This window comes from Canis lupus, chromosome 9 (assembly GCF_003254725.2).
Source record: "Canis lupus dingo isolate Sandy chromosome 9, ASM325472v2, whole genome shotgun sequence".
Classification (NCBI taxonomy): domain Eukaryota; kingdom Metazoa; phylum Chordata; class Mammalia; order Carnivora; family Canidae; genus Canis; species Canis lupus.
The window spans coordinates 55,247,647-55,271,719 of NC_064251.1; the positions used below are offsets into that span (position 1 = coordinate 55,247,647).

At 50.7% G+C, this 24,073-nt stretch overlaps 1 protein-coding gene across 7 annotated transcripts in view; it reads right to left on the reverse strand.

Moving 5' to 3' along the window:
* The window catches only part of USP20 (ubiquitin specific peptidase 20), a 43,311-nt gene that overhangs the window by 11,534 nt on the left and 7,704 nt on the right, over nucleotides 1–24,073 (reverse strand). For 3 of the 7 annotated variants that reach the window (XM_049114986.1, XM_025475457.3, XM_025475461.3), the window contains exons 2-15: nucleotides 18,877–18,993; nucleotides 17,599–17,695; nucleotides 13,701–13,754; nucleotides 11,966–12,028; nucleotides 11,468–11,599; nucleotides 10,262–10,358; nucleotides 9,715–9,784; nucleotides 8,064–8,177; nucleotides 6,360–6,438; nucleotides 3,286–3,733; nucleotides 2,768–2,908; nucleotides 2,429–2,544; nucleotides 1,966–2,138; nucleotides 1,365–1,459 (exon numbers count right to left, since the gene is read on the reverse strand). In XM_049114986.1, the coding sequence (XP_048970943.1) occupies nucleotides 1,365–1,459; nucleotides 1,966–2,138; nucleotides 2,429–2,544; nucleotides 2,768–2,908; nucleotides 3,286–3,733; nucleotides 6,360–6,438; nucleotides 8,064–8,177; nucleotides 9,715–9,784; nucleotides 10,262–10,358; nucleotides 11,468–11,599; nucleotides 11,966–12,028; nucleotides 13,701–13,754; nucleotides 17,599–17,679 (1,663 nt within the window). In that variant the 5' untranslated portion in view covers nucleotides 17,680–17,695; nucleotides 18,877–18,993. Of the gene's footprint in view, nucleotides 1–1,364; nucleotides 1,460–1,965; nucleotides 2,139–2,428; nucleotides 2,545–2,767; nucleotides 2,909–3,285; nucleotides 3,734–6,359; nucleotides 6,439–8,063; nucleotides 8,178–9,714; nucleotides 9,785–10,261; nucleotides 10,359–11,467; nucleotides 11,600–11,965; nucleotides 12,029–13,700; nucleotides 13,755–13,900; nucleotides 13,971–17,598; nucleotides 17,696–18,876; nucleotides 18,994–19,286; nucleotides 19,525–22,593; nucleotides 22,754–24,073 lie in introns of those variants that run through there. The other 4 variants (XM_025475458.3, XM_025475459.3, XM_049114987.1 and 1 more) reach the window with 3 other exon arrangements.

The following is a 24,073-nucleotide window of genomic DNA, read 5'->3' on the forward strand; positions in this document are numbered from 1 at the left end:
TACAAAATAAAGAAGCAACCTACAGAAATGGTGGGAAATATCCGGAAACCATATATCAGATAAGGGGTTAATATCCAGAATAAATAAGGAATTAATTCAAATCAATAGCCAAACCCTGCCCCCAGATAATCCATTCAAAAAGTGGCAGAGGACCTGAATAGACATTTTTCCAAAGAAGACAAACAAATGACCAACGGGTACATAAAAAAGATGCTCAACATCACTCATCATCAGGAGAAACTCAAATAAAAACCGTAATGAGATATTACCCCACATCTGTTAGAATACCTCTAATCAAAAAGAAATTTTTAAAAAGTGAGAGAACAGGTGCTGGCAAGGATGTGGAGAAGGGGATCTTGTGCATAACTGCTAGAATGGAAGTTGACATAGCCATCGTGGAACACAGCAGGGAGGTTCCTCAAAAAATTAAAAATAGGACCACCATACGATCCAGCAACCCCACTTCTGGGTATACATCCAAAGGAAATAAAATCAGTCTAGAAGAGACAGATGCAGACCCATGTTTGTTGCAGCATCATTCTCACAAAAGCCAAAAGGCAGATGCAACCCATGTGACCACTGAGAGTTGAACGGATAAGTAACACATGGTCTACCAGTGGAATACGACGCAGCTTTAAAAAGGAAGGAGATTCTGACACCTGCTACAACACGGATGAACCCAGAGGACATCACATTGAGTGAAACAGGCCACTCACAAAAAGACAAATACCACATGAGTTGACTTAGATGAGGTGCCTAAAGTGGTCAAGTTCTTAGAGACAGGAAGTAGGATGGTGGGCGCCAGGGGCCAGGGGAGGGAGAAAATAGAGAGGTGCTGTCACAGGGGTAGACAGTTTCCATTTTGTAGAATGAAACAGTTCTGGAGATTGATTGCACAACAATGTGAATACCATCAATGTTACTAAACTGTATCCTTAAAAATGATGAAGATGATAAATTTTAGGTTATGTGTGTTTTATCACAATTCATCTGATTTTTAAAAAGAGCTTTCCCAAAGGTTTGAAAGATGCCAAGCACTCAGAAAAATAGGAAAGGGACAGGAATGGGGAATTTCAAAATAGGAAATCAAAGAGTCAAAACACTTATGCAAACTGTCCAAGCTCATCAGTAACCAAGGAAATACAAAATGAAAGCACAGTTATCATTTCTGTCCACTAAATGGGTAAGCAAAAGAAAAACAGATGAAGCCCTAAGAGCTCCAGGTGGTGGGACTGGGCGGATATGCAGTCCCAAGCCCAGCAGGACATGGGGGCGGTGAGGGGGGCTGATACTAACAGTGAGTTCCAGAAACCAGCTGCATGCTCACCCAGCAATCCCCTACCCAGCCAGCACATACCACTTACCCTTCAGTTCATCAGCAACAAAGAAAGCAGCAAGGCAGTCTTCCAGTGTGACGACTGGCCCCCAAAACCAGCTGGGGGTACAGGATACCAAAAACCTAGGGAGACAGAAAGCAGGTGGCAGGGTACTGCCAGGGTCTGGGCGAGACAAAGACTTGGCCACTTTGGGCCCAGAGAGGCATCTCAGCCTGGTGGGTGGAATGGGCAGAGGTCTGGAGCCAAACACCTGGGCCCACCAGCCAGCAGCCCAGTGTCCTTGGGAGAGTGACATCACCTCTCCCTGAGCCTCATCTTCACATCTGTGAAGTGGCTCTGGTCGCACCGGCCCATCCTCTAGGCCGATGGGACTCCCCTGGCCATCTGCAGGCCTCGTGGCACACAGTGGGGGCTCCGGAAAGCTGCCTACCGCTCTCCCTGCCGGGCTAGGCCTGCTCTCCAGCTGCTGTCATCCTTTCTAGCTGCCGCCTGGTGACTCCCCTGACATTCCCTCCCTTCAGATAAGGCCCACCCAATCCAGGCCATCCCAGTGTGGCTGAGGAAGCTCCCGCCCCACTCAACCAACATCCGCACATCGTGTCTCCAACAGGCAGGAAGGCAGGCCTACCTCCGGATATATTCCATGATGAAGGCGAGCCAGCCCTGGGCGGCGTAGCTGTCCCCACAGGCACCCGGCTTGGCCGGCGCATTCTGGTAGATGGCCGAGTGGAGCCTAGCCAAGTCCTCCTTGCCAGGAATGGGCAGCGACAGGTCCTGGAATGTCTCCACCGTGGTGGACACCTGTGAGGTTAAAGGTCAGCCTGGGTTTCCACCTTCCAGGGTGCCGCCCTGCCCTTACCAAGCAGAGTCTGCAGCCCGAAGCCCAGCCACCAGATGGCAGGTAGAGGACAGAGGGTTGGCTCCCCAGCCCCTGGACATGGGAGCCAGGCCATCAGGGCCCTCCCCATCCAGAAAGGCAGGGGCCCCCTGGTGAAGAACCCATTCACCCACCCCAACCCATTCACCCACCCCCAACCTGGTCACCAGGGCCACTGAAGGCTGGCCTGGGCCTCTCTACTCCCAGGGCTCACCCGGTCACAGGTGAGACACTGCACGAGGCTGAGGATGGAGCCGTCGAAGATGTCAGAGATGACGCTACGGTAGCGCTGCTCCTTCCGCCTGCGGCTGCCTGCACTCAACACCTGGGCTGGGGGCACAGCACAGGACTAGGCCCAGCCCCACCAGCTAGTCTGGGGCAAGGAGTGGCACTGGGGTTTGCTTGGCGGGGACTTGGGGTCATGTCTGTGTCACATGGTGGGGTATGCAGCTCTCTCCCAGAGCCTGGAACACTGTCAGTTAAGATGGGGAGCCCCCACTCGCACCCCTGTGGATGCCCTGCTGACCCGCCCTCCCTGCCCCACCCTGCAAACCTTTCTTGAGCACGTACGATGGCCCCATCCTCACAGGGCTTGCCCGAGGAGGGCTGCTGGCCAGCTTGGTGTGGCCCTCGTGGTGATGTACGGGGCTGCAGGGACGGGAGGTGCTCCACATGTGGGCCTCGTTGTCTGGCTCTACGGGCAGACAGGAGACCATTGCTGGGCCTGGGGAGCCACTCCAGCTCCGTGGCCTGATCAGGAAGGGGACCTGCCAGCATCTACTGTGGCCCGAGGCCAGAGCCCACCAGGTGTCCTCTGCCTTTTGACCCCCGCCGCCCTGGTGCCCACCAAACCTGCAGGACACATGTCCTCGTGTCCAGTGGGGGCCACAGGGCAGGCTGAGCCACACCCCTCCTGAGTGAGTCTGCACACTACGTGGTCCTCGCCCCAGAGGGGCTCTGATGGGGGGCCCTACAGGGAGGGACAGGCCAGCGGGCCAGCACAAGTCGGTGCCTGGCACGTGGGACGTGCTGGACAAAGCGGGTGGGGATCCCCAAGCAGCTGTCTGGCACCTGGGGTCCGGCAGGGGCTGGGGGACTGCAGCGATGGTGGCTGGGCCTCCGATGGCTGGTCGTCAAGGGCAGCCATGGCCGTGTCCACGTCAGCGTCCTCGTCCACTTGCTCCGAGCTGGTGCGCTGCTGGCCCCAGGAGAACTTGCGGTCCTTCATGCGCTCCTTCTCCGAGATGGCGCGGCCCGCCTCGTCGGGGATCAGAAGCTCCGCCTCAGCCTGCGAGCCGCCCCCGCCGCGGCCCTGCCCGTCACCCTCGCCCCGGTCGCTGCTCGAGTCACAGGACAGGAACTCATCCTCTGATGGGCTCCGGTCGCCCTCCCGCTTCTCGTCTGTGTCACTCGAGTCTGAGTCCCGTGTTTCTACCAGCGCCGCGGCAGCCGCCACCACTGGCTCCTTGAGCTCCTCATGTAGCTGGTCCATCAGGCAGCACAGGAACTCCTGGGTGTCCTGGAAGCAGGGGCCGCGTCACCAGGGCTTCCCCGGCGCAGAGGAACCTGCCGCAAGCATCCCGCTGCTTCCGCGGCCAAGGTCACCAGTGGATCCATCCTGCATGTGCAGATGCACTGGGTGGCCCTGACAGTGGCCTCCATGGCAGCTCTGTCCCAACCCCTGCTCTACTGAGGATGTTGCGGCCTCGAGAGGGTAAGTGACCCCTCCTCAGTCATGCAGCTGTGAAGTGGCAGGTCCAAGATCCCCACTGGGTCCGTGTGACTCCCCAGCTCATGCTAAGCACTTATAGCCCTGTTTCCACTCAGTGTGAAAGAGCGGAGGGGTTTGCATTCGGCCTCGGAGTCACCTTGCTGTCTACAGGAGGGGACCCTGGGAAGGATGAAGGTGACAGACCCATGTGTATGTGACAGCTCAGGTAACTTTTGCAGGGGTGATGCCAGGCAGCAGGCCAGGGGCCTGCACCCTCCACCCCACCCTTCCTCCGGTCCTCCCTGCTCTCCCCACCCTTCTGCCAGTCCGTGGGCCCACTCCTTCCCTCACCATTGTGGCTTGTGTGGTATGGGGACAGGCTCTGGAGGCAGGATGGCACCCTTCCAGAGACATGAGCATGACCTATTGAAGCTGACCCTTCAGGCTGATTGGGCCTCGAATCACAGCAGTGGCACTTTTATTATGACCTCTGACTAAATCTCCACACCGAGCAGAAAGCCTGGGTGGCAAGGCTGCCCACACCTGTTCACGGAGCCCAGCCAAGAGGTGCACACACACAGGTGCTTCAGAAGGCCAGGAGCCAGTGGCGGCGGCTGGTCTCCAATGGCTGGGGTAACTGGTGCCATGCTGGGCCACTGGATTCAAGGCCCTGCCCCTCACGGTGCCCGGCATCAGCAGCAGTACCCCCTGCCCAACACCTGATCAACACCATGTTGGATCACGGAGTAGCTGCACCCAGCCAAGCCTCCCCAGCCTTCCATCAAGGGTATAAAGAGAAGGGCCTCGTTCTCTCAGTTTGGGTCAGGGAAAGGAGGGCTCTAGATGATTTTCCTCAGGCAAAACGTCCAACTCAAAGATCAGAAAAATTAATCACTAGCTTATCCTGCACTGGGGAGTTGGGGGGAGGGATTCATGGGTCCTGTGTCAGGGGCCCTGGAAGGTTTAAGAAATGGGCCATCGAGGGCAGCCCAGGTGGCTCAGCGGTTTAGCGCCACCTTCAGCCCAGGGCCTGAAACTGGGGACCTGGGATCGAGTCCCACGTCAGGCTCCCTGCATGGAGCCTGCTTCTCCCTCTGCCTGTTTCTCTGCCTCTCTCTCTCTGTGTGTGTCTCATGAATAAATAAAATCTTAAAAAAAAAAAAAAAAAGAAATGGGCCATCGAAATGCCATCTACTTTTCTTTCTGGTTCTTCCTTTTGATAATGGTACTGTGTTTGTTGCTAAAATCTCAAGCCCTGTGGAAACGTGACAGCATGCTCTGGTCATTAACAGAGGTCCACAGCTGCATCTACGTTTCAGACTCAGAAATATGTTCCCTGTGTTACATGTAAGAACCAGAGACAGGGATGCTTCTGGAGCCCGGTGAGTGTCAGGCAACAGCCTGCTCCATGGTGTCCTCATAGAGAGCCTGGGGAATGGCTCAGCTCGGCCTGTGTCCCACCCTGCTGCTCTGTGCTGTGTAACCTGAGCAAGCTGAAGAACCTCTCTGAGCTTCAGCTCCTTACCTATAACATGGGGGTGATGACAGGGCCCCCCTCAGGAAAGCTCTGCAAGGATAAACAGGGCTGTCCCTGTGTGGCAGGAAGTGACAACCTAATAAATGGGAGATGGTGAACTGTGATCATGGAGGACACGGTCACTTTCTAAAAAGGGTGGTGTTCGGGTAGTGCTAGCTTCTCAGTCAGGAGCCTGGTGTTCATCCAACTGAGGGTGTAGGGAGAGGAATGCCCAGCAACCCTCATCCTGGAAAGGGACGGCAGGCAGGGTAGTGGGGGCCAAGGGAGAGGATGGAAGGCATCCCTTGTCTGACCGCTGCTCTCTTCCTGGCCCCCACCTTCAGGCTGCAGGGACAGCCACCCAGACAGACCCAGCTCTACCAGCAAGCCTGCAGTGAAGCCCTAGGCCGTGTGGCATCTGACCCGGGGACCAGACCATCTGAACTATCAGCTCAGCCTGGGACCAGGGTAAACATGTGGCTGCATTCTGCTTCGTCTTGGTCCTGAGTTTATGCAATAGAAAGTATCACTGATTTCCAAAGGGTCCCCTAGATTTATAAAAACTTGTAATCAAACATCTTCCTTTAATAAAAGTGAAAGTCTGCCTGTGATTGGGGAATGAGAAAGCATGTGCCATTTTGCACGCAGTCAGACTCTGCAGCCAGCCTGCTGAGGGTCCAATCTCCCCTCCGCCATGTACCAGGCACGTGGCCAGGGCAAGTGACTCAGCCTCCATACCGTCAAGTAGAGAGAACACCCAGAGGCTACCGTGTCCTCACACACACGAACGGCTCAGGCAGTGTGAGGAGACCTGCCCTGTAATGCCGAGCTGCCCTGCTGTCTTCCATGCTGGTCTGGGCTTCAGAGTTGGCCCTGGTAATGGCCCTGGGTATCCCCTGCACAGCTCGGATGGCCTACCTGCTGAGCATAGCCTCGGAACATCGGGTTGACCAACTTGATCCCGTGAGACAGGCTGGTGGGAACCACATAGCTTGGGCTGTAGAAAGACCAGACCTGTTAGCGCAGGTGGCCCACTCGGAGCCACATGATCCCATGAGGGTTGGTAAGCAGATGGACCAGGGTGGCTGCATCAGACTCAGTGAAGTGTCTCCTGAAACTCTGGGACATCCTAACTCAGCCAGAAGTCCCTGCCAGCTCCCATATCCCCACAGTCAACAAGGAAAATGTCAAGTCACCGCTCAACCAGGCAAAGAACTCTTGACTGGCTCAGCATCATTTCCCCTTAGTCGAGGACAAGCCTACTTTAAAACTGGTTTCTTTCTGAAATACTTATGGTGTTTTTTTCTAATTTCAAAAGTAATACATGTTTATTATTGTAAAATCTAAAATTTCAGAAAAGCCCAATAAGGAAACATCACCACTAATAGCACCACCCAGAGATAAATACCATTCAGATTTCCAGATTTTGGGGCACCTGGATGGCTCAGTCGGCTGAGCGTCTGCCTTCGGCTCAGGTCACAATCCCAGAGTACTGGGATCAAGCCCCAAGTTGGGGTTCCTGCTCAGGGGGGAGTCTGATTCTCCCTCTCCCTCTGCCCCTCCTTCTCTCTCTTGTTCTGCTCTCTTTCTCCAATAAATAAATAAAATCTTAAAAAATAAAAAAGATTTCCAGATTTTTCCCTATAAACAGACACAGGGAGAAAACAAACTTGGGGGGATCCCTGGGTGGCTCAGCGGTTTGACCCCTGCCTTTGGCCCGGGGTGTGATCTTAGAGACCCGGGATCAAGTCCCACATCGGGCTCCTAGCATGGAGCCTGCTTCTCCCTCTGCCTGTGTCTCTGCCTCTCTCTCTCTCTCTCTGTGTGTCTTTCATGAATTAATGAATAAATAAAATCTTAAAAAAAAAAAAAAGAAAGAAAACAAACTTGGCTTCTAACAGAACTGGAATTATATTCCATCACACTGTTTTATCATCTGCTTTTACACATGGCATATTTATTTCTACGCTCTCATTTTAAGCTACTCCCAATTTTCCTGGAGAAACAGGTTTACTCCAAACTTCTAGTCTTTAAATTCAATTCATACTGGGATCCCTGGGTGGCGCAGCGGTTTAGCACCTGCCTTTGGCCCAGGGTGCAACCCTGGAGACCCGGGATTGAATCCCACGTCGGGCTCCCGGTGCATGGAGCGTGTTTCTCCCTCTGCCTGTGTCTCTGCCTCTCTCTCTCTCTCTCTCTCTGTGACTATCATAAATAAATAAAAAACATTTAAAAAATAAATAAATAAATTCAATTCATACTGAACTAAGCCCCTGCCCCGTCAGCACCAGCCACCACTTGTGCGAGTCTCTCCCACATGCATGGTGGTGGCTGGGACTTGGGAGGAGTCACGGCGCATGTCTCTGGGCCTTGGTATCCATATCTGGGAAGTGGCCGCAAGCTCTAGGAAATGTCACATTCAAATTCTAGCTCCATCTTTCACATGCTGGATGACATTGAGCCAGACACATAAACCTCTCTGCACCTCAGTTCCCCCAATTTGTAAAGCAAGGTTGCCATGAGAATCACACATGTGAAGTGTGGCCAAGTACACAGCGAGGGGCCAAGAGAAAAATCCCCAGCCCCACGTACCCGCCCAAGGTCAGGGGCTCAGTCACTCACCGTCTCCTGTGCCAGACCTCAGAGACCAGCTTCTGGTAACTTTTGCACAGGGCTGGCTTCTTGTCTGTGCGCACCAAGCCTCCACACTCCAAGAAGAACTGGGTCAGTGGAGGGCTAAGGGCAAGGGAAAGAGCCGGCTCAGAAAAGGAGGGGCACGTAGCATTGGTGAGAAAGAACTGGGTAGAGAACCAAAAGCCTCTGGGGGGGAGGGGGATACTGCTGCCTCTGAGCAAGAAATGTCTGCAGATGACCTGTCATGGGGTGAAATGTGTCTCCCCAAATTCACATGTTGGAGACTTCAGAAGGTGACTGTATTTCGAGACAGGTCATTAGGTTCAAATGAGGTCCTCAGGGTGGGCCCCAGTCTGGTATGACTGGTGTCCTTACATGAGGAGGAGATGGGACATAAACATGCCCAGAGAGAAGATGGCATGAAGACACAAAGAGAAGGTCGCCATCTAGAAGTCAAGAGAGGCCACCCCGAGACACTAAACGGCCCCCTTCCCTCTCTCAGGGCTGCCGAGTTGTCCACTTCAGGGCCCGTGGGGTCAGGGGATGGACGGCTGCTGCCCAGCCGTGACAGGATCCAGTACCTGCTCCTCCCACCAGCCCACTCTGTGGAAACCTTCCCCTACCTGAAGATGGGCAAACAGTAAGGGAGTTTAATCCTACCATGTGAAGACAACTACTCTGAAGATTTTAGGCTCATAGCCTTCCAGACTTTCCTAGGCACACATCCTCTCCCTCCTACACATATGCAGGTACTGAATCCTTACCAGGTGAGACGTCTGTGTACCAGGCATAGGAAATGCCCTGGCCTCGCGGAGCTAGCAGCCTATCCTAGAGAGAAACTAGGCATTTCTCCCCCAAATGGGACTGCGCCACACAAAGCTTCATGACCTCCTTCCTCCCCTCGCCATATTCTGACCCCCTCCAATTTAGTAAATACTGTCCTGCACTCACTGTAAAGCTGGCCTTTAAATGTGGACCATTGAGGGCAGCCCGGGTGGCTCAGTGGTTTAGTGCCGCCTTCAGCCCAGGGCATGATCCTGGAGACCCGGGATGGAGTCCCACATCGGGCTCCCTGCAGGGAGCCTGCTTCTCCCTCTGCCTGTGTCTCTGCCTCTCTCTCTGTCTCTCATGAATAAATAAAATCTTAAAAAAAAAAAATATGTGGACCATTGGGGCACCTGGGTGGCTCAGTCAATTGAGCGGCCAACTCTTGATTTAGGTTCAGGTCATGATCTCAGGGTCCTGGGATCAAGCCCCACATCGAGCTCCCTGCTCAGCAGGGAATCTGCTTCTCCCTCTGCCTCTGCCCCTCCTCCTGCTTATGCTCTCTCTTTCTCTCAAATAAATAAATAAAATCTTTTAAAAAACTAAATGTAGACCATTAAACGGTTCCCCATAAACAACAAGATAGGAACATCCCCCCAGGGCGTGCTCCACTTCTCAGATGACCTTCCCAGGATTAATTCTGACAGGAGGGATTGCTGGGTCAAAGGGCATGTGTGTTCTAAGGGTTCTGACGCACAACCGTATACATGCATCTGTGGGAAACACACACAGCACAGCCTGGGGGCTGCTGCTACTTCCAGGGCGCCGGGCGGCAGCTCCTGGCCTCCAGCTCCCAGACGATGTAACAACCTACCAGTTGGACAGGGCCTGCAAGGCAGCATTCATGTAGCAGGAGTTTCCGAGGTTCTTCATCCCCGTGAGGCCTAGGAACCAAGGCACATGGAGGACAGAAGGTGAGGGTCCTGCCCCTCCTACATGAGCTGTGGCTCCTGAGCCACCAGGCCCCAACCAGGGGAGGACATGGGAGGCTGGTGTTCCACCCCCGACATCTGCCAAGTGAGTTAATGTGCTTCCTGCTCACAACAGCTGTGGGTGCTTGAGTGTTTCAAATAGGCGGACTCCTTTGCCTTCCACCCAGCCCGGCCCACCATCCACACTGCACAGGTGAGGAGGCCCAGAGCAGAGGGGCCAGCCTGCCCACGAAGCACACAGCTGAGATGGAGGATGAGGATGGCAGGCTGCTAGGACTCAGCTGGACGGCCAGCACTCCAAGGGAAGCCACCTTGCTCTACAGGATATCGATCGAACCACGTTTCCCTGCCCATGCGGCGCAAGGCACACCCACAGCTGAGGCCCCCCCGTCCGGCCCAACAACACCCCCTTGTTCTGGGGTCAGCTACCTCGAGGCTTCAGGTCATCATCCTCTGACTCGGACTCTCCTTCATCGGCCACAGCAATAGGGACAGCTTTCAGTGGATGGGAGGGCAGTGGAGAGTCCTGTGTGAAAGATGTAGAGTGAGGAACACTCCTTAACACAGGTAAGGAGGTAAGGAGGGAGGGGTGGGGGTCAGAGCCCCATGCACTGCCCGGCCCCCGCCCCTCCCCCACCACCCACAGGGGAAAAGGAAGCCCAGCCCCTAGCTACGAGCCTGCACCAGTCAGCCCATCTGAGCAGAGGACACCCCAGAAAGAGATGGCACCGACGGCCTTACCCTGGGAACGTGTATTTTATTTACAAGAATTAAAAAATAATCTTATTTGTAATAGATTTGGCAAAAAATAGAAAACAATAGCAAAAGACAATGCAACTTTCCTGAGACAATCACTCTACCTCATATGCATAGACAATCATATACACGGCTATGCAGATTTTTAACTATTAGCACACACAGGCCCCCAAATAAAATACTGTACACATACTGTCTTATAGTCTTTTCTGTAAAAAATCATAAACATCTACCATATTTGCAAACATATTCCATAAACACTCATGGAGTGCCTAGTAGGTGATGGTGGCCATGTAAATGTTGAGTCACGGCACACACACACACACACACACACACACACATGCACAGGCCTCCCTGAGCTCCCACTCCAGCTGGCCAATCTGACAGCCAGCATACTGACCCTAGCCCGAGGCTGGCCTCCAGGCGTGGGCTTGCTGGGCCCACCACCTACAAGTGCTGCACAGGGTCCTGCTTGGAGCATCGTTAGGAGGGTTTCCAGACATTTCCCACATAGAAACATGCCGTGGTGACCACTGGGGGTTCCCGTGGGATATATCTTAGAGCTGGGGTTGCGGGGGCTCTCCACAGGCCCCAGGCCAGGGCTCCCACAAGCCCTGTACTTGCCCACAGCCTCCCCATGGCCTATGAACTCCCAAAGGGAGGCCCTTCCCAAGAGGACCTTTGTGTCCTCAACCCCCAACGTGAGCCTTAGCCCAAAGTCAGGGCTCAGTACGCATTTCCTGGCACCTGAGAACACTGTCCAGGAACAGATGCCATCTGGGACCCACCAATCCCTGTTCTACCAACACCTGGGTCACAAGGCCCTGCCCTCGACATGTGTCATCACCACCTGCACTGACCCCACTGCACCCCCTTTACCTGCTCCGAGAACCTGGGTGAGGGGCCTGCTGGGTGGGCTGCCAGCCTCTGCTCCAGGAACACCTCCTTCTCACAGGCGTAACACCACACCCGGAATGTGGTCAGGTTCACCGTCAGGTTATGCTTTTTTGCCTAGAGGGCAAGATCCAAAATGAGGTTGAAGACACACTGGCCTAGTAGCAGGTGCCCTGAGGCTGCAGCAGGGCAGCCTCAGTAAAAGGCCCTGCTGGGACAGACGCCTGGAAGCTCAGAATCTGCTCATCCTCCAGCCAGGAACGCCAAGGGCCACCACTGATCAAACACATGCATATGCTATAAGCTTGCACCTGCATATCAGCACTTGCTCCTTTATAGGAACCCGGTTATGCTTATTCTTATTTTACAGACATAGCCATTGAGGCCCAGAGGGGGCAGATGGAGCTCAGAGGCTGCTGGAGCCAGGGCCTGAATTCGGGGCCAGCTACCTGCAGGGCCCACGCTCCTGGCCACAGCACTCACCTGAGCATGAATGGTGCTGTGGTCAGCGAAGGATTCTCCGCAGCCAACATAGGGGCAGGCGACCTGCAGAGAGGGAAAGGGAGAGGCTTGGGGCTGGCTCATCTCTGCCATCAGGACCCACAAGTGACTGAGGCCCTGCCACTCCATGGGACAACAGGTTTACACACCTGCAGTTCCAGCTGGACAGGATGGCTACCATAAAAGCTGCCCCTGACCTCTGAGTGAGGTGGGCAGGGTGCCCTGGGCTATAGGCCTCCTGCAAAGACCCCAGGTGGGGTCACAGCTAGATGCGGGCCAAGCTGAGGCTTGGCTATGTGGCACCCAGCACTCTCCCACACTTCCTTTTGGGGCAGTAATTAGGACCCACAAACTGGACCACAATTGTGGCCCACAGAGGGGCCTGTATGTTCCTGATGACCTCGCCTTTGGCCTTGTGCTCCCTTGTGCCGAACTGCAGGCATCCAGCCCAGTGATCAGCCTGCTTCTCCACAGATCAGCACTATACAGGCTTGTAGGACCTCTGGTCACAAAGGATGTGTCATTTTCTCCTAGGGGAGAGGGCTTCCAGAAGGCAGGACCATGTCTCACATTTCTTGCTGTCCCCCGAGGGCCCAGGCTGTACCCTGTGATCTACTTTATAACGGAGTGATAGATCCTAGAGGATGAAACCAGAGTGCCCTGGTGGCTGGCCCCTGTGTCTTCTGCAAAGACAGACTTGATCTGTGATGTCCTTACCTGCTCAGGTCAGGGTTTTTTGGGGTTTTTTTTGTATTTGTTTTTAAAACTTTTTTTTTTTAAGATTTTATTTATTTATTTATTTATTTATTTATTTATTTATTTATTTATTTATTCATGATAGACACACACAGAGAGAGAGGCAGAGACCCAGGCAGAGGGAAAAGCAGGCCCCATGTAGGGAGCCTGACATGGGACTCGATCCCAGGATTCCAGGATCATGCCCTGGGTTGAAGTCAGGCGCTTAAACCACTGAGCCACCCAGGCTGCCCTTGTATTTGTTTTTAAAGAAATTTTAAGTGGCAGTCATTTTTGGCATGATTATAAAATGCAATAAATACATACTTTTAGAAAATTTGGAAAATACTACAGAATTACAGAAACAAAATGGAAACTAGCCCAAATTCCACCCCCCTACTACCCCCGACAGAAAACTGCCATGCTTAGATATCTGTTACTCTTTTTAATAAGCAATAACAATGAGACGTGACCAGATTTACTGGGCATGGTCTATGGGCCATGCACCCCGCTGAACCCATCACAGGCATCATATCTCATCAAATCTCCCCTAACCCCATGCACGAGGCAGGGACAGTTGCCCAGCATGTGGCCCCTCCTTTACAGGCTGGGAGACAAGACCCAGGCTGGCCCAGGGACAGGCTGCTACTAAGGAGAGCCAGGGCTCAGAGCCAAGCCGAGATGCCTACAGCAAGTCTCACATAGATGTGCGAGTATAGATGTTGCCTTTCGCACAGATGGGATCATTTACACCAGGGTCTTCCACAACCTCCTGTTTTCTCTTGTTATTTGTAGTGGCTGCCAGGTGGCCAGCTGGGGGATGTGCGGTCTCTGGCGCCCTCTTGGTTTGGGCCATGCACCTGAGACATCCAGGCCCCGTGTCCCTGCCTGAGGTTTCCAGGAGTACCCACCAGAGACAGACGCTCCCAGCCCAGAGTCTAGACCAAGCTCCACACTCCCAAAGGCGACAAGGATGCCTTACCTGGAGACAGGCCCACAGGTTTGGTCCAGTAACACCACACGACTGACAGGCTCCCTGTGTGAGAGGAAGGGCCAAGAGTGAGCAGCCTGAAGGAGCCACTCCAGCCAGAGGTGCCACACACCCCCACCATTGCCAACGGTTGTACCCCAAAGCTCTCCACTTAAAGGCTTATTTTTTGCCTTGAAAAGGCTTTCACCCACCTGCCAATCTAAATGTCCTTCCTCACAGGGCACTTTACACTTTACTGTTTGAATTTTATTTCATCATGTGCTGCAAAAACATTTTCCATAAAATCATCTGAAACTTAAAGAGACCTGTTAATATGCTCTTTTATCGCGCCCTCCACTCTTCCTTTGATGACCGTGTAAGCCTTTCTCCCCATCTAGACTCTGGGCTCCATGAAAGAGGGATGGTCTTTGTCTACCCTTGTGACTTCACAGAGCCTGGTACAAACTGGGAGATCACTATGTTTGCTGACCACAGAAAACACTGAGTGCTCTGGTCTTCTGGGTGGCAGAGCCTGCTTCTTGTCTACCAGTGTCTCCCCTTCTCGCTTTAGTAACAGAATGCATGGCTCTGGGCTGAGCACACAGCCAGCCAGCCGCAGACTATTTCTCAACCTTCACTGTGGTTACCAGGCTTAGTTCTGGACACAGTGACAATGGAAGTGATATGTGCCACTTCTAGGCTGTGCATGCACACACACACACACACACACACTCACACGCGCGTGCGCCCCCCCACCCCCAATGCCTTCTCCTTCTTCCACTGGCTGGAAGGCAAATGCAAAGGCAGGAGCAGAGGCAAGCACTCTGCACTCAGAGATGAAAGCCATGTGTTAAGAATGGCAGCGCCACCCCGCCTGCCATCCCACCTAGCTCTGGACTGTTCCAGGAGAGAAAAGGAAACGTCTACCACATTAAAGATACTGTATCTCAGGGTCTCATTACAACTTAAAATGTGCCCTAAATAATCTTGTCTGCACATGTGTCAAACAGCAATTCCCAGGTAAGCCTCCACAGTGCCCAAGGGGCCTCAATCAGTGGAGGTGGGTTCTAAGTGCCAGCTCTGACAGCAGTTACATACAGCATGGGGCTCAGTCAGAGCAAGAGGGACACCTGCTGAGGATGACCATGGCCAAGTCCTTCACACATTGCTCACATTATTCCCGCCACTCTATGCTGCACTCCTTTTGGACAGATGAGGAACTGAGGCTCTGAGGTCCTGCTGGGCTACAGAGCAGGCTTGGGAAAGGGAAGCTGGGGAGGCTGAGTCATCGAGCCCCCACCAGCAAAGCAGACCTCCTCCTCCCATGCTTCCAAGGGGAACTTCTCATTCTCATGAAGCACAGTTTATGGCTCTGTCGGGTTGAGGTGAAGAAAGTTGGAACAGAGGTTCACAGCCTGACAGGGTCTCCTGCTGAGGTTGCCATGGGCAGCAGGAGACCCATTTACTTCATGCCCTTGAAGCAGTAGCCCCTAACCTTCCTGAATTTGTTAACTCTTGTGATTTTCTGATTTCAACAATTCACTTCCATCTTCCAGGGCGTCCTTTTTGCTTCAGTCATTTGAATGACAACAGTATCAAGCACTTCTCTTTTTTTAAGTAGGCTCTGAGTCTCTGTGGGGTTCAAGCTCAAGACCACGAGATCCATAATCACGTGCTCTACTGACTGAGCCAGCCAGGCACTGGGTATGCTTGTTCTAATAGTCCAGATGACACATACACACGATACACAATTTGAAGTAGAGAATATAAATGCAGGGGGATCCCTGGGTGGCTCAGCAGTTTATCGCCTGCCTTTGGCTCAGGGCGCAGTCCTGGAGTCCCGGAATCGAGTCCCGCATCGGGCTCCCTGCATGGAGCCTGCTTCTTCTGCCTGTGTCTCTGCCTCTCTCTGTATCTTTCATGAATAAATAAAATATTTTTTAAAAAGGAGAGAATATAAATGCAGAAAGCATCTATGTGCTGGAATAATGTAAACCATGTCCCTTCATACTTTCTTCTGATACAGATGTATATGCACATATTTAGGGCAAGGGGTGTGATTTGTAGGAAAAATAAGCTCATACTATACGTATTCCTCTGACTCATGCTTCTGCCACCTTTTTGTGGTCACCTTTCCAAGTCTGTACACAGACACCACACCTCGTCCTTTGCAATGACCACAAGGTGCTCCACCCTGTAGGCACAGCACAATTGACCCCCTCCCTTCTTGATGAATATTCAGACTGCTGCCAGTTTTCTCTTACAAATGATGCTTGATAAAGACTGCTGCATTTGTATCTTTATAACTGGTGCTTATTTATGTCTCTGCTGGATAAACTCCCAGAAGTGGAATAGCATCTCCGAATGAACAGGAATGCCTACCTAGCCCAGCATGTGTGTGGTCTCCTTCCCTCCATCACTGTCAGCGCTGATCGCTTTGGCCTGTGGTTCACCCGGCAGATGAAAATGCCATCACCTTGCTATCACCAGCAATACCCCTGGCCACTGGTGAAGTCAAGTATCTTCTTTTAGAAGTTTCTTGGCCATTTGTATCTCCTCCACTGTGACCTGTTCCTATCCCTACCTCTTCCGGTATTTTAAAAACAACCATGGTTTCATTTTGTAGATTCCTGGATGCTCAGAGAAGGGTGGAAGACACGCTCCCCGAAATACAGGCCTGAGACATCTCCAGATGTTCTCAGTCTTCCAGCTCCAGAAGCACTAACACTTCCAAAAGGCTGTATGACCCAGTCCAGATCTTCCCTCCTTGCTCCCCTCTTTGCCCTCAGGTCCCCCTATTCCTGTCTCTTCTGGAGGAAAATGCCCTTGGCTTGTCTCATTTATTCCTTTGTGCAGACTCAGAGAGAACCCAGTGTTAGTGCAATACACCACAGCCTCACTCCACCCCTCCTCCAGACCACAGAGAAGCGAGAAACTACTTCAAAAGAAGCCACAGGTACTTTGAAGACCTGATCCTGCCTGCAGGCTCAGATGAAGCCAGCTCAGGCCAAACCCAGGACCTGTGCCCGGAAAGAAGAGCTGGCAATTTGTCTAGGAATCTGACCCTGGACCCCATTCCCGGGGAGTGTGTCCTCCACATGTTCTACCCTCTGATCTGTCCTCCCCACCACCCCCTACACATAATGGCATTTCCAGGAGACCCTTCATCACAGCATCATATCCCCCACATGAGAAGAAGAGCCAGAGTGCCCACCCATGGAGGCTCAGTTATGGGGCTCATACAACGAGATACCATGCAATTACAGGGCAAAGACCGAGAAAACTGTCTATGTACACAGGGTTGGAAGAGCTCCAGGATACACTGTCCTGTGAATAAAGCAAGTTACAAAAGTATCTGCAGTATGCTACCTTTTAGGTAATGAAGGGGGAAATGAAAAAATCAGCATATTTGTATTTAAAAAGTCTGAAAAGGAACAAAAGAAACTAAGTGGCTCCCTAAAGGTGGGACAGGGAGAGTGAGCATAGGGTGGGAGGGGGATTTCTCGACATTGATATTTTCATATTGTTTGATTTTGAACCACAGGAAACCCCAGTCAGAGAGGCCCACCTGCGCTTTGGGCCTCTCAGGGCCCTCCTCAGGTCACAGGTGTCAAAATGCCCATGGACTCTCAAAACATGATTCATTCTCTGCCTTGGAAAGGCTCCATGCTCCCACTCTGGCAGCTAATGCACTGAGCATCGGTGGCTTCCAAATGGAGTGGGCTAAGTGATAATTAACGGCTATTAAGACACAGCCCCCGGAAACAGACGCCAGCCCTTCCATTTACACAAAAGGCTAAGCAGAGACTGTCGGGAAGCCAGATCTTCCATAAACCTTTGGAAACACCTCTACCTCAGGACTGCAGTGCCCCAGGTGTGGGCCCCAGCCCTGTAAAGCCTGACCCTTTACCTTAGATTTGAACAGCAAGTCTTCCTTGGTTACCTCCCCTATAGAGTCAAGGTGAGGACAAAAGTCCCTGGAGTCCCCCATTCTGGCCTGGTCTCACCTACAAGAAAACACAGGGAGCCTGGGTTAATGGCAGCCACTGCTGGAGGGAGGCAGGGGCTACTGGTTCACCACATGACTTCGGTCTTGAATCCTGGCTCTGCCACATATCATCTGGTGACTCGAGGAAGCTACCTAACTTCTCTGAGCCTCAGTGTCCTTCTCTGGGAATTGGGCCTGACAGTGACATTGATCCCAACGGGTTGCTCAAGGACTCGCAAATGGCTACATGTGAAACTGGTGAAATGTGAATAAGCCCTGTGGGTTGTACCAATGTCAACTTTACTGGTTGGAATGCTGTACTATAGACATATCAAAGATATGGTACCACTGGGGGAAACCGAGTGAAATGTATTTAGGACCTCCCAGCACATTTATGGCAACGCCCTGAGAGTTACTACTATTTCAAAAGAAAATGTATAAAAATGGAATTCACTTTAGCCACTCAAAACTTCAGCAGAAATCACACCCCCACCTGACTGCTGATTCTAGCTCCAAACCATTGCCACAAAAGGTCCAAACCAACCAAGGACTGAGTGGCATCAAGGTGGTTTAATCAAAGCCAGAGGGTCTGTGTCCACCACAGGAGGTTGACCCCTACCTCTCCTGGAAGGCCCCTCCCAATCAGAAATGGTCAGCCAGGGGGCAACTAGCCCAGGCTCCCAGCCAGAACAGGTGCCACGGGTGCCATCAGGTTCCAGGTAGCACATTGAGTGGTTTCCATGCATTATTTCATTACAAACCTCCCCAGCCATCTTCGAGGCAGCTGTGGTTCACCCCATTTTACAGATTAGGAAACGGGGCGTCCTTCTTAGCTCATGTCTCACAGGAAGGAGTGCTACAGCCAAGGCCCTGCCCATGTTCGCTCTCTTTTAACTTGGGAAAATGTAAACACGCAGAAGCAGACAAAACTGCACAGCTCCCTCCCATGCACCCGTTACCTGGCTTCAACCATGAGCCATTCATGGCCAACCCTGCTTCAGCCCAACCCCCCACTTCCTCTTTTTTTTGGCAGGAGATTCCCAGATACGACACCATTTCATCTGTGCACGTTCTTCTAAAAGATAAGGGTTTGAAAGAAGAAAAAAGATATAACCACAGTTCCGTTATTTCACCCAAAAGAATTTCTTCCTCAGTCCGTGTTTAAGGGCTACCCTGGAGACAGGAAGGTTGTGGGCCTACCTCTGTGTAAAGCGACACCCCCAGGGAGCAGCTGACATCTGCATCCTCCGTGGACAGTGGAGAGCCAACAGTGGTGGCCGCGTCAGCAGGGGTGAGTGGAGGCCTCAGGCAGGGCACCTGGGAAGACAAACCAGCTATACTTCATGCAGCTCTATTATTTTAAAATCCCTCTTTGCACCGACCAGAGGCTGAAAATTGGCCCAAATTCCTCCGGGGGCGGTGGGGGGAGGCAAGTGAATTTTTGGATATTTGGGCAACCTATAAGCTGGACAATAAAAACACACCACTACCTGGATAGCGAAAGAAGGCTTGTATAGAGCTGGCAAATAGAGCCAGCCCCACCTTGAGGGTGTGCAACCCTTCAGTAGCCACTGCTGGGCATTACTTTTATGATCCCTGAGAGCACTGACCTTTAAGGGTCTATAAGAGAGGCCAAGGGCCTCTCCAGCTACTGCTCCCTCTGGCAGCCACAGCACATTAACCCTCCAGGCAGAAGGCTCAGCCCCTCTCACGCATGCCACTGGGACCCTCAGATCATTCTTTGTGCCTCTTCCAAGGATCCTGTGCTGCTCAGAATCCCCAACCTTCAAGTCTTAAGCAACCCCAGGTTAGAGGCACAACGGAGCCCATCCATATGTCACCACTGCCCCCCACCCCACTTCCCTACTGGGCCACAGTCTCCCAGATGTGGGCAGTTCAAAACGGGAGAGGCAGTTAGAAGCTAACACTTAAAATAGTCACATGACAATGATGGGTTCAAGGTTCTAAATTCCAAGCTTCCTCACTTGAAGCCAGATTTTTAGGGTTTTGGGTTTTTGCTTTTTTTAATTTTTTTCCCCATTTCCACTGAGGTTAAGTGCACGGGGTTGGCAAGCTGCAGTACATGTGGGGGATGGGCAGAGTGGGGAGGGAGGGTCTTTGGTGTGTGCCCCATCTCTCCAGCTAGATCACAGAGCCAGCTTATGAGCTTGATGCCCAGAGCTACAAACGATGCTTAGGACAAGGATGATGGTGACAGGCCCGTCTTGATTCACATGTGCAATCAGACTACTTAAGTTCCTCCAAATCCAGATGGGGGGGAAAAGAGCCCTGTGGCCAACAACCCTCCAAATACCCTCATTGCCCCTGTCTTACAGAAGAAACAAAACTAGAGCTTAGTTAACTATAGGACTTGGCCACAGTCAATCCTTAGCTAGTAAGTCATGGGTGGGTATTTGATCAGATTATCTGGTACAGAGCCATGCTCTGAATCAGGGCTTGGCAAATCTTGTCTAGGAACTACCAGGCAGTAAATAATTTAGGCTTTGTGGGCCATGTTAATCTTTATCACACATTCTTTGTATTTTTTTAATAATGTATTAAAACAAAAAAAATGTGTTAAAATAATTTTTTAAAAAAATTCTTTGGCACCTGGGTAGCTCAGTGGTTGAGCACCTGCCTTTGGCTCAGATCGTGATCCCCGGGTCCTGGGATCAAGTCCCGCATCAGGCTCCCCACATGCTTCTCCCTCTGCCTCTCTCTCTCTGTGTCTCTCGTGAATAAATAAAATCTTTAAAAAAATTCTTAGCTTGAGAGCTCTGCAAAATAACCTGGGCTTGCTTCCATAGCTTACTGCCTCCTGTTCTAAATTACTGTGCTGTTGGGATCTCACCAAAATGAGCCTGGCTCACGGACATTCCACGTTTCACAGCAAATCACCATCTTAAATAAGGTAAATAGCAAAGAAGAGTCCAGAGGTTTAACGTGGCTCCAGATTTTTTCCAAGTAAATACTCAGGGTGTGTGCAAAGACAGAATGATAAAAGATATGTGCTGTTTATAATGGGGGGAACTGGACATAATCTAAGCTAATGACAACAGGTATCAGACAAATAATGACACACCCACACTCTGTTGTACTGTGCAGCCACTAGAAATGTAAATATTGAATCTTCCTATCCACAAAATTAAACTGGATCTAAGTATATAGAGAGATACACCATGTTTGTGGATTGGTGCACTCCATATTGAGATATCCATTCTGCCCAAATTGGTCTACAGATTCCATGCAATCTCGGTCAAAATTCCAGCAAGCTTTCTTGTAGAAATTGTCAAGCTAGTTCTAAAATGCATACAGAAAAAAGTCAAAACAATTTGGAAAAAGGACAAGGATGAAAAACTTAGACCATCTGAGTGAGGACTTTCTATAAAGATTCAATCATCAAGTCAGTGTGGCATTAACTCAAACACGGACACACAGCTCAAGAGAGTAGAAGCGAGCGTCTGGAGTTAGACCTGCACATATGTGGTCAAATGATTTCAAAAAAGGTATTGATAGCAGTGCCTGGGTGGTTCATTTAAGCATCTGCCTTCAGCTCAGGCTATGATCCTGGAGTCCTGGGTTCTAGCCCTTGCATTGGGCTCCACATTCAGTGGGCAGTCTGCTTCTCCCTCTGTCACTGCCCCTCCCGTTGCTCATTCTCTCCCCTCTCCTCTCTCTTAAATAAATAAAATCTTTTCTTTTTAAAGGTACGGATATAATTCAACAGGCAAAAGACAGTCCTTTCAATAGAGGTTCTCTATATGGGAGACAAAATTACCTTTAACCCCTACCTCACATCATACACAAAGCTTATTTAGAAATAGAACACAGACTATGTAATTGGTGGCCAATAGAGGTTTTAAAAGATCTTCTCTTTCTTCTTATTCTTTTCCAAGGTTCTCAAATAGTCGGGCTATTCCAATATACATCATTGAGATGCACAGATTGCTTTCCCATTTTCAAATTGATGTGACATCTTCCCCTAATTCTTTTTCCTCTAGTTCTTCGTTTGCTCATGGCACTGCCAGAGCTCAGCTCCAGAGTCCTTCAGTTTTTCCCCTTTTTCTCTGGCCTTCACATCAGTCATCTGCTGCATCTGCAGATCCTCCCCGAGCCACACACTCCCTTCTTCCATTTGTGCTGGAGGGCTCTGGGCATGCTGCCTGGCTCCTCCATTACCAGACCCCGCTGCTATTTCCTGCCACTGCCCTTCTCAGAGCATACGTGATCAGTGACATCTTTCAAGGCTTATGCATGTGTTTTTATCAACATACTTCTTAGAATTGTAAAGCCCCAATGTTCACCATTCTCAACCCCGGCAGCACCCTGCCTTCCTCCAACTCTTCTGCCTCTCACTTCATTCACATGATTGCTACCTGCCATAACGAGGGCTAAACAGTCATTTGTGTTTTTGTTTTTGTTTTTGTTTTTTTTTTTAGTCCTTTGTGTTTTTTTTTTTTTTAGTCCTTTGTGTTTTTAACAAGCCTTCTCTCTTCCTCACCTTCTGTTTCCATAAACTCAGTATGTTTTCTTTTTCTTTTTTTAAGATTTTTATTAATTTATTTGAGAGAGAGAGCATAAGTGGGAGGTGGGGGAGGGCAGAGGGAGAGGGAGAAAGAGAAGCAAATGCTGCACTGAGCAGGGAACCTGACGTGGGGCTTGACCCCAAGGTCTCGGGATCATGACCTGAGTCAAAGGCAGATGCGTAACTGACTGAACCATCTGGGACCCCCAATATATTTTATGTGCTTGTATTTCTTTATCTGTTTTTTTTTTAAAACCATTGGCAAGCCTCTGATGTGAGTGAGCATGTCTGCTTTGGCAATAAGTGAGATGACATTCATTTTCACATAAACTCAATGTCCAACGGTTTAAGCTTATGTCCTGAAGGAGCAATGAAGTAGAGCAACACCGCACCTTTATCAGGCTTCTGATGTCCGTTCACCGGAAATTCTGCACTTAGTCTTCAAATTTACTAGCAATGTGGTCAAAAACAGGCTGCCAGCAATTACATTATGGGCTGTATCTCCAAATCCTGGGGTATCAGCTATTGTGAGCAGCAACTGAACACCATCTCCTTAAAAAAAAAAAAAAAACCCAGATGTATTTATTTGAGAGAGAGAGCATGAGCAGTGAGTGTGTGTGTGGGGGGGGGGGGGGGGCGGTCAGAGTGAGAAGGACAAGTCAACTCCCTGCTGAGCAGAGAGCCCGATACGGGGCTTAATCTCACGACCCTGAGATCATGACCTGAGCCAAAATCAGACACTTAATGACTGAGCCACCGAGGTGCCCCAACATCACCTCCTTTGATTAAAACTCTGTACTGTTCTACCTGTGCAGTCTTTTTTACCGTGGGAAGTACCTGAATGCCCTGGAGACTACAAATCTGTGAAGAATAGGAGTTGATTAACATCCACGTTCCCAATCCAGATTAACCTATAGCCATAATGTGACAGGTAGCCCCTGTCCACCAATTTTCTGTATACTTGGTTTGGGAGCTTTGCAAATGCCGCAGAGCCTTCAAGGTCCATCCGTGGAGCTACCAGGGTGCTGCTGCAGATGCACCTCCCTCAGTAGGGGTGGATCTGAGTGATCCCACATCCCTGATTCCCCCATGACAAGCCCTGGCATAGTCCAGGTGTCCAGTTCTGGTCTCAGACTTCACAGCAGTAAATATTTAAACTCTAGAACTTCTAGAGGAAATCATAGGAGAGAACCTTTGCAAGTCTGGAGTCCGCAATGTCTTAGGACACAAAAGGTCTTCATTATAAAAGGAAACATTGAAAAACTGAGCTTTTTCAAAATTAAACATTTTTCTTTTCAAAAGATGCCATTAAGGAAATGAAAAAGCAAACTACAGACTTGGAGAAAATGTTCACATTACATGTATCTAACAAATATCCAAAATATATACAACCAAAGGAGGATAAAGTGTTCACTTCCTCTGTGGAAGGATAAACTGTCCGATTTTGTGAAATAGGTGAAGGATTGTGCAAGTACTTCACCAGGTAAGAATGGCCAACAATCACATAAAGGCATGCTCAACATTGTTTTTTTTTTTTTTTAAGATTTTTATTTTTATTTTTTTAAATTTTTATTTATTTATGATAGTCACAGAGAGAGAGAGAGAGAGAGGCAGAGACATAGGCAGAAGGAGAAGCAGGCTCCATGCACCGGGAGCCCAACGTGGGATTCGATCCCGGGTCTCCAGGATCACGCCCTGGGCCAAAGGCAGGCGCTAAACCGCTGCGCCACCCAGGGATCCCTCAACATTGTTTTTGAGATAACATCTCACAACACCAAGGACATCTAAAACTAATAAAATCTATAATACCAGGTGTTGCTGAAGATGTGAAAGAATTTCATTAATAGGACTGTAAAACAATGTCAAAAGCTG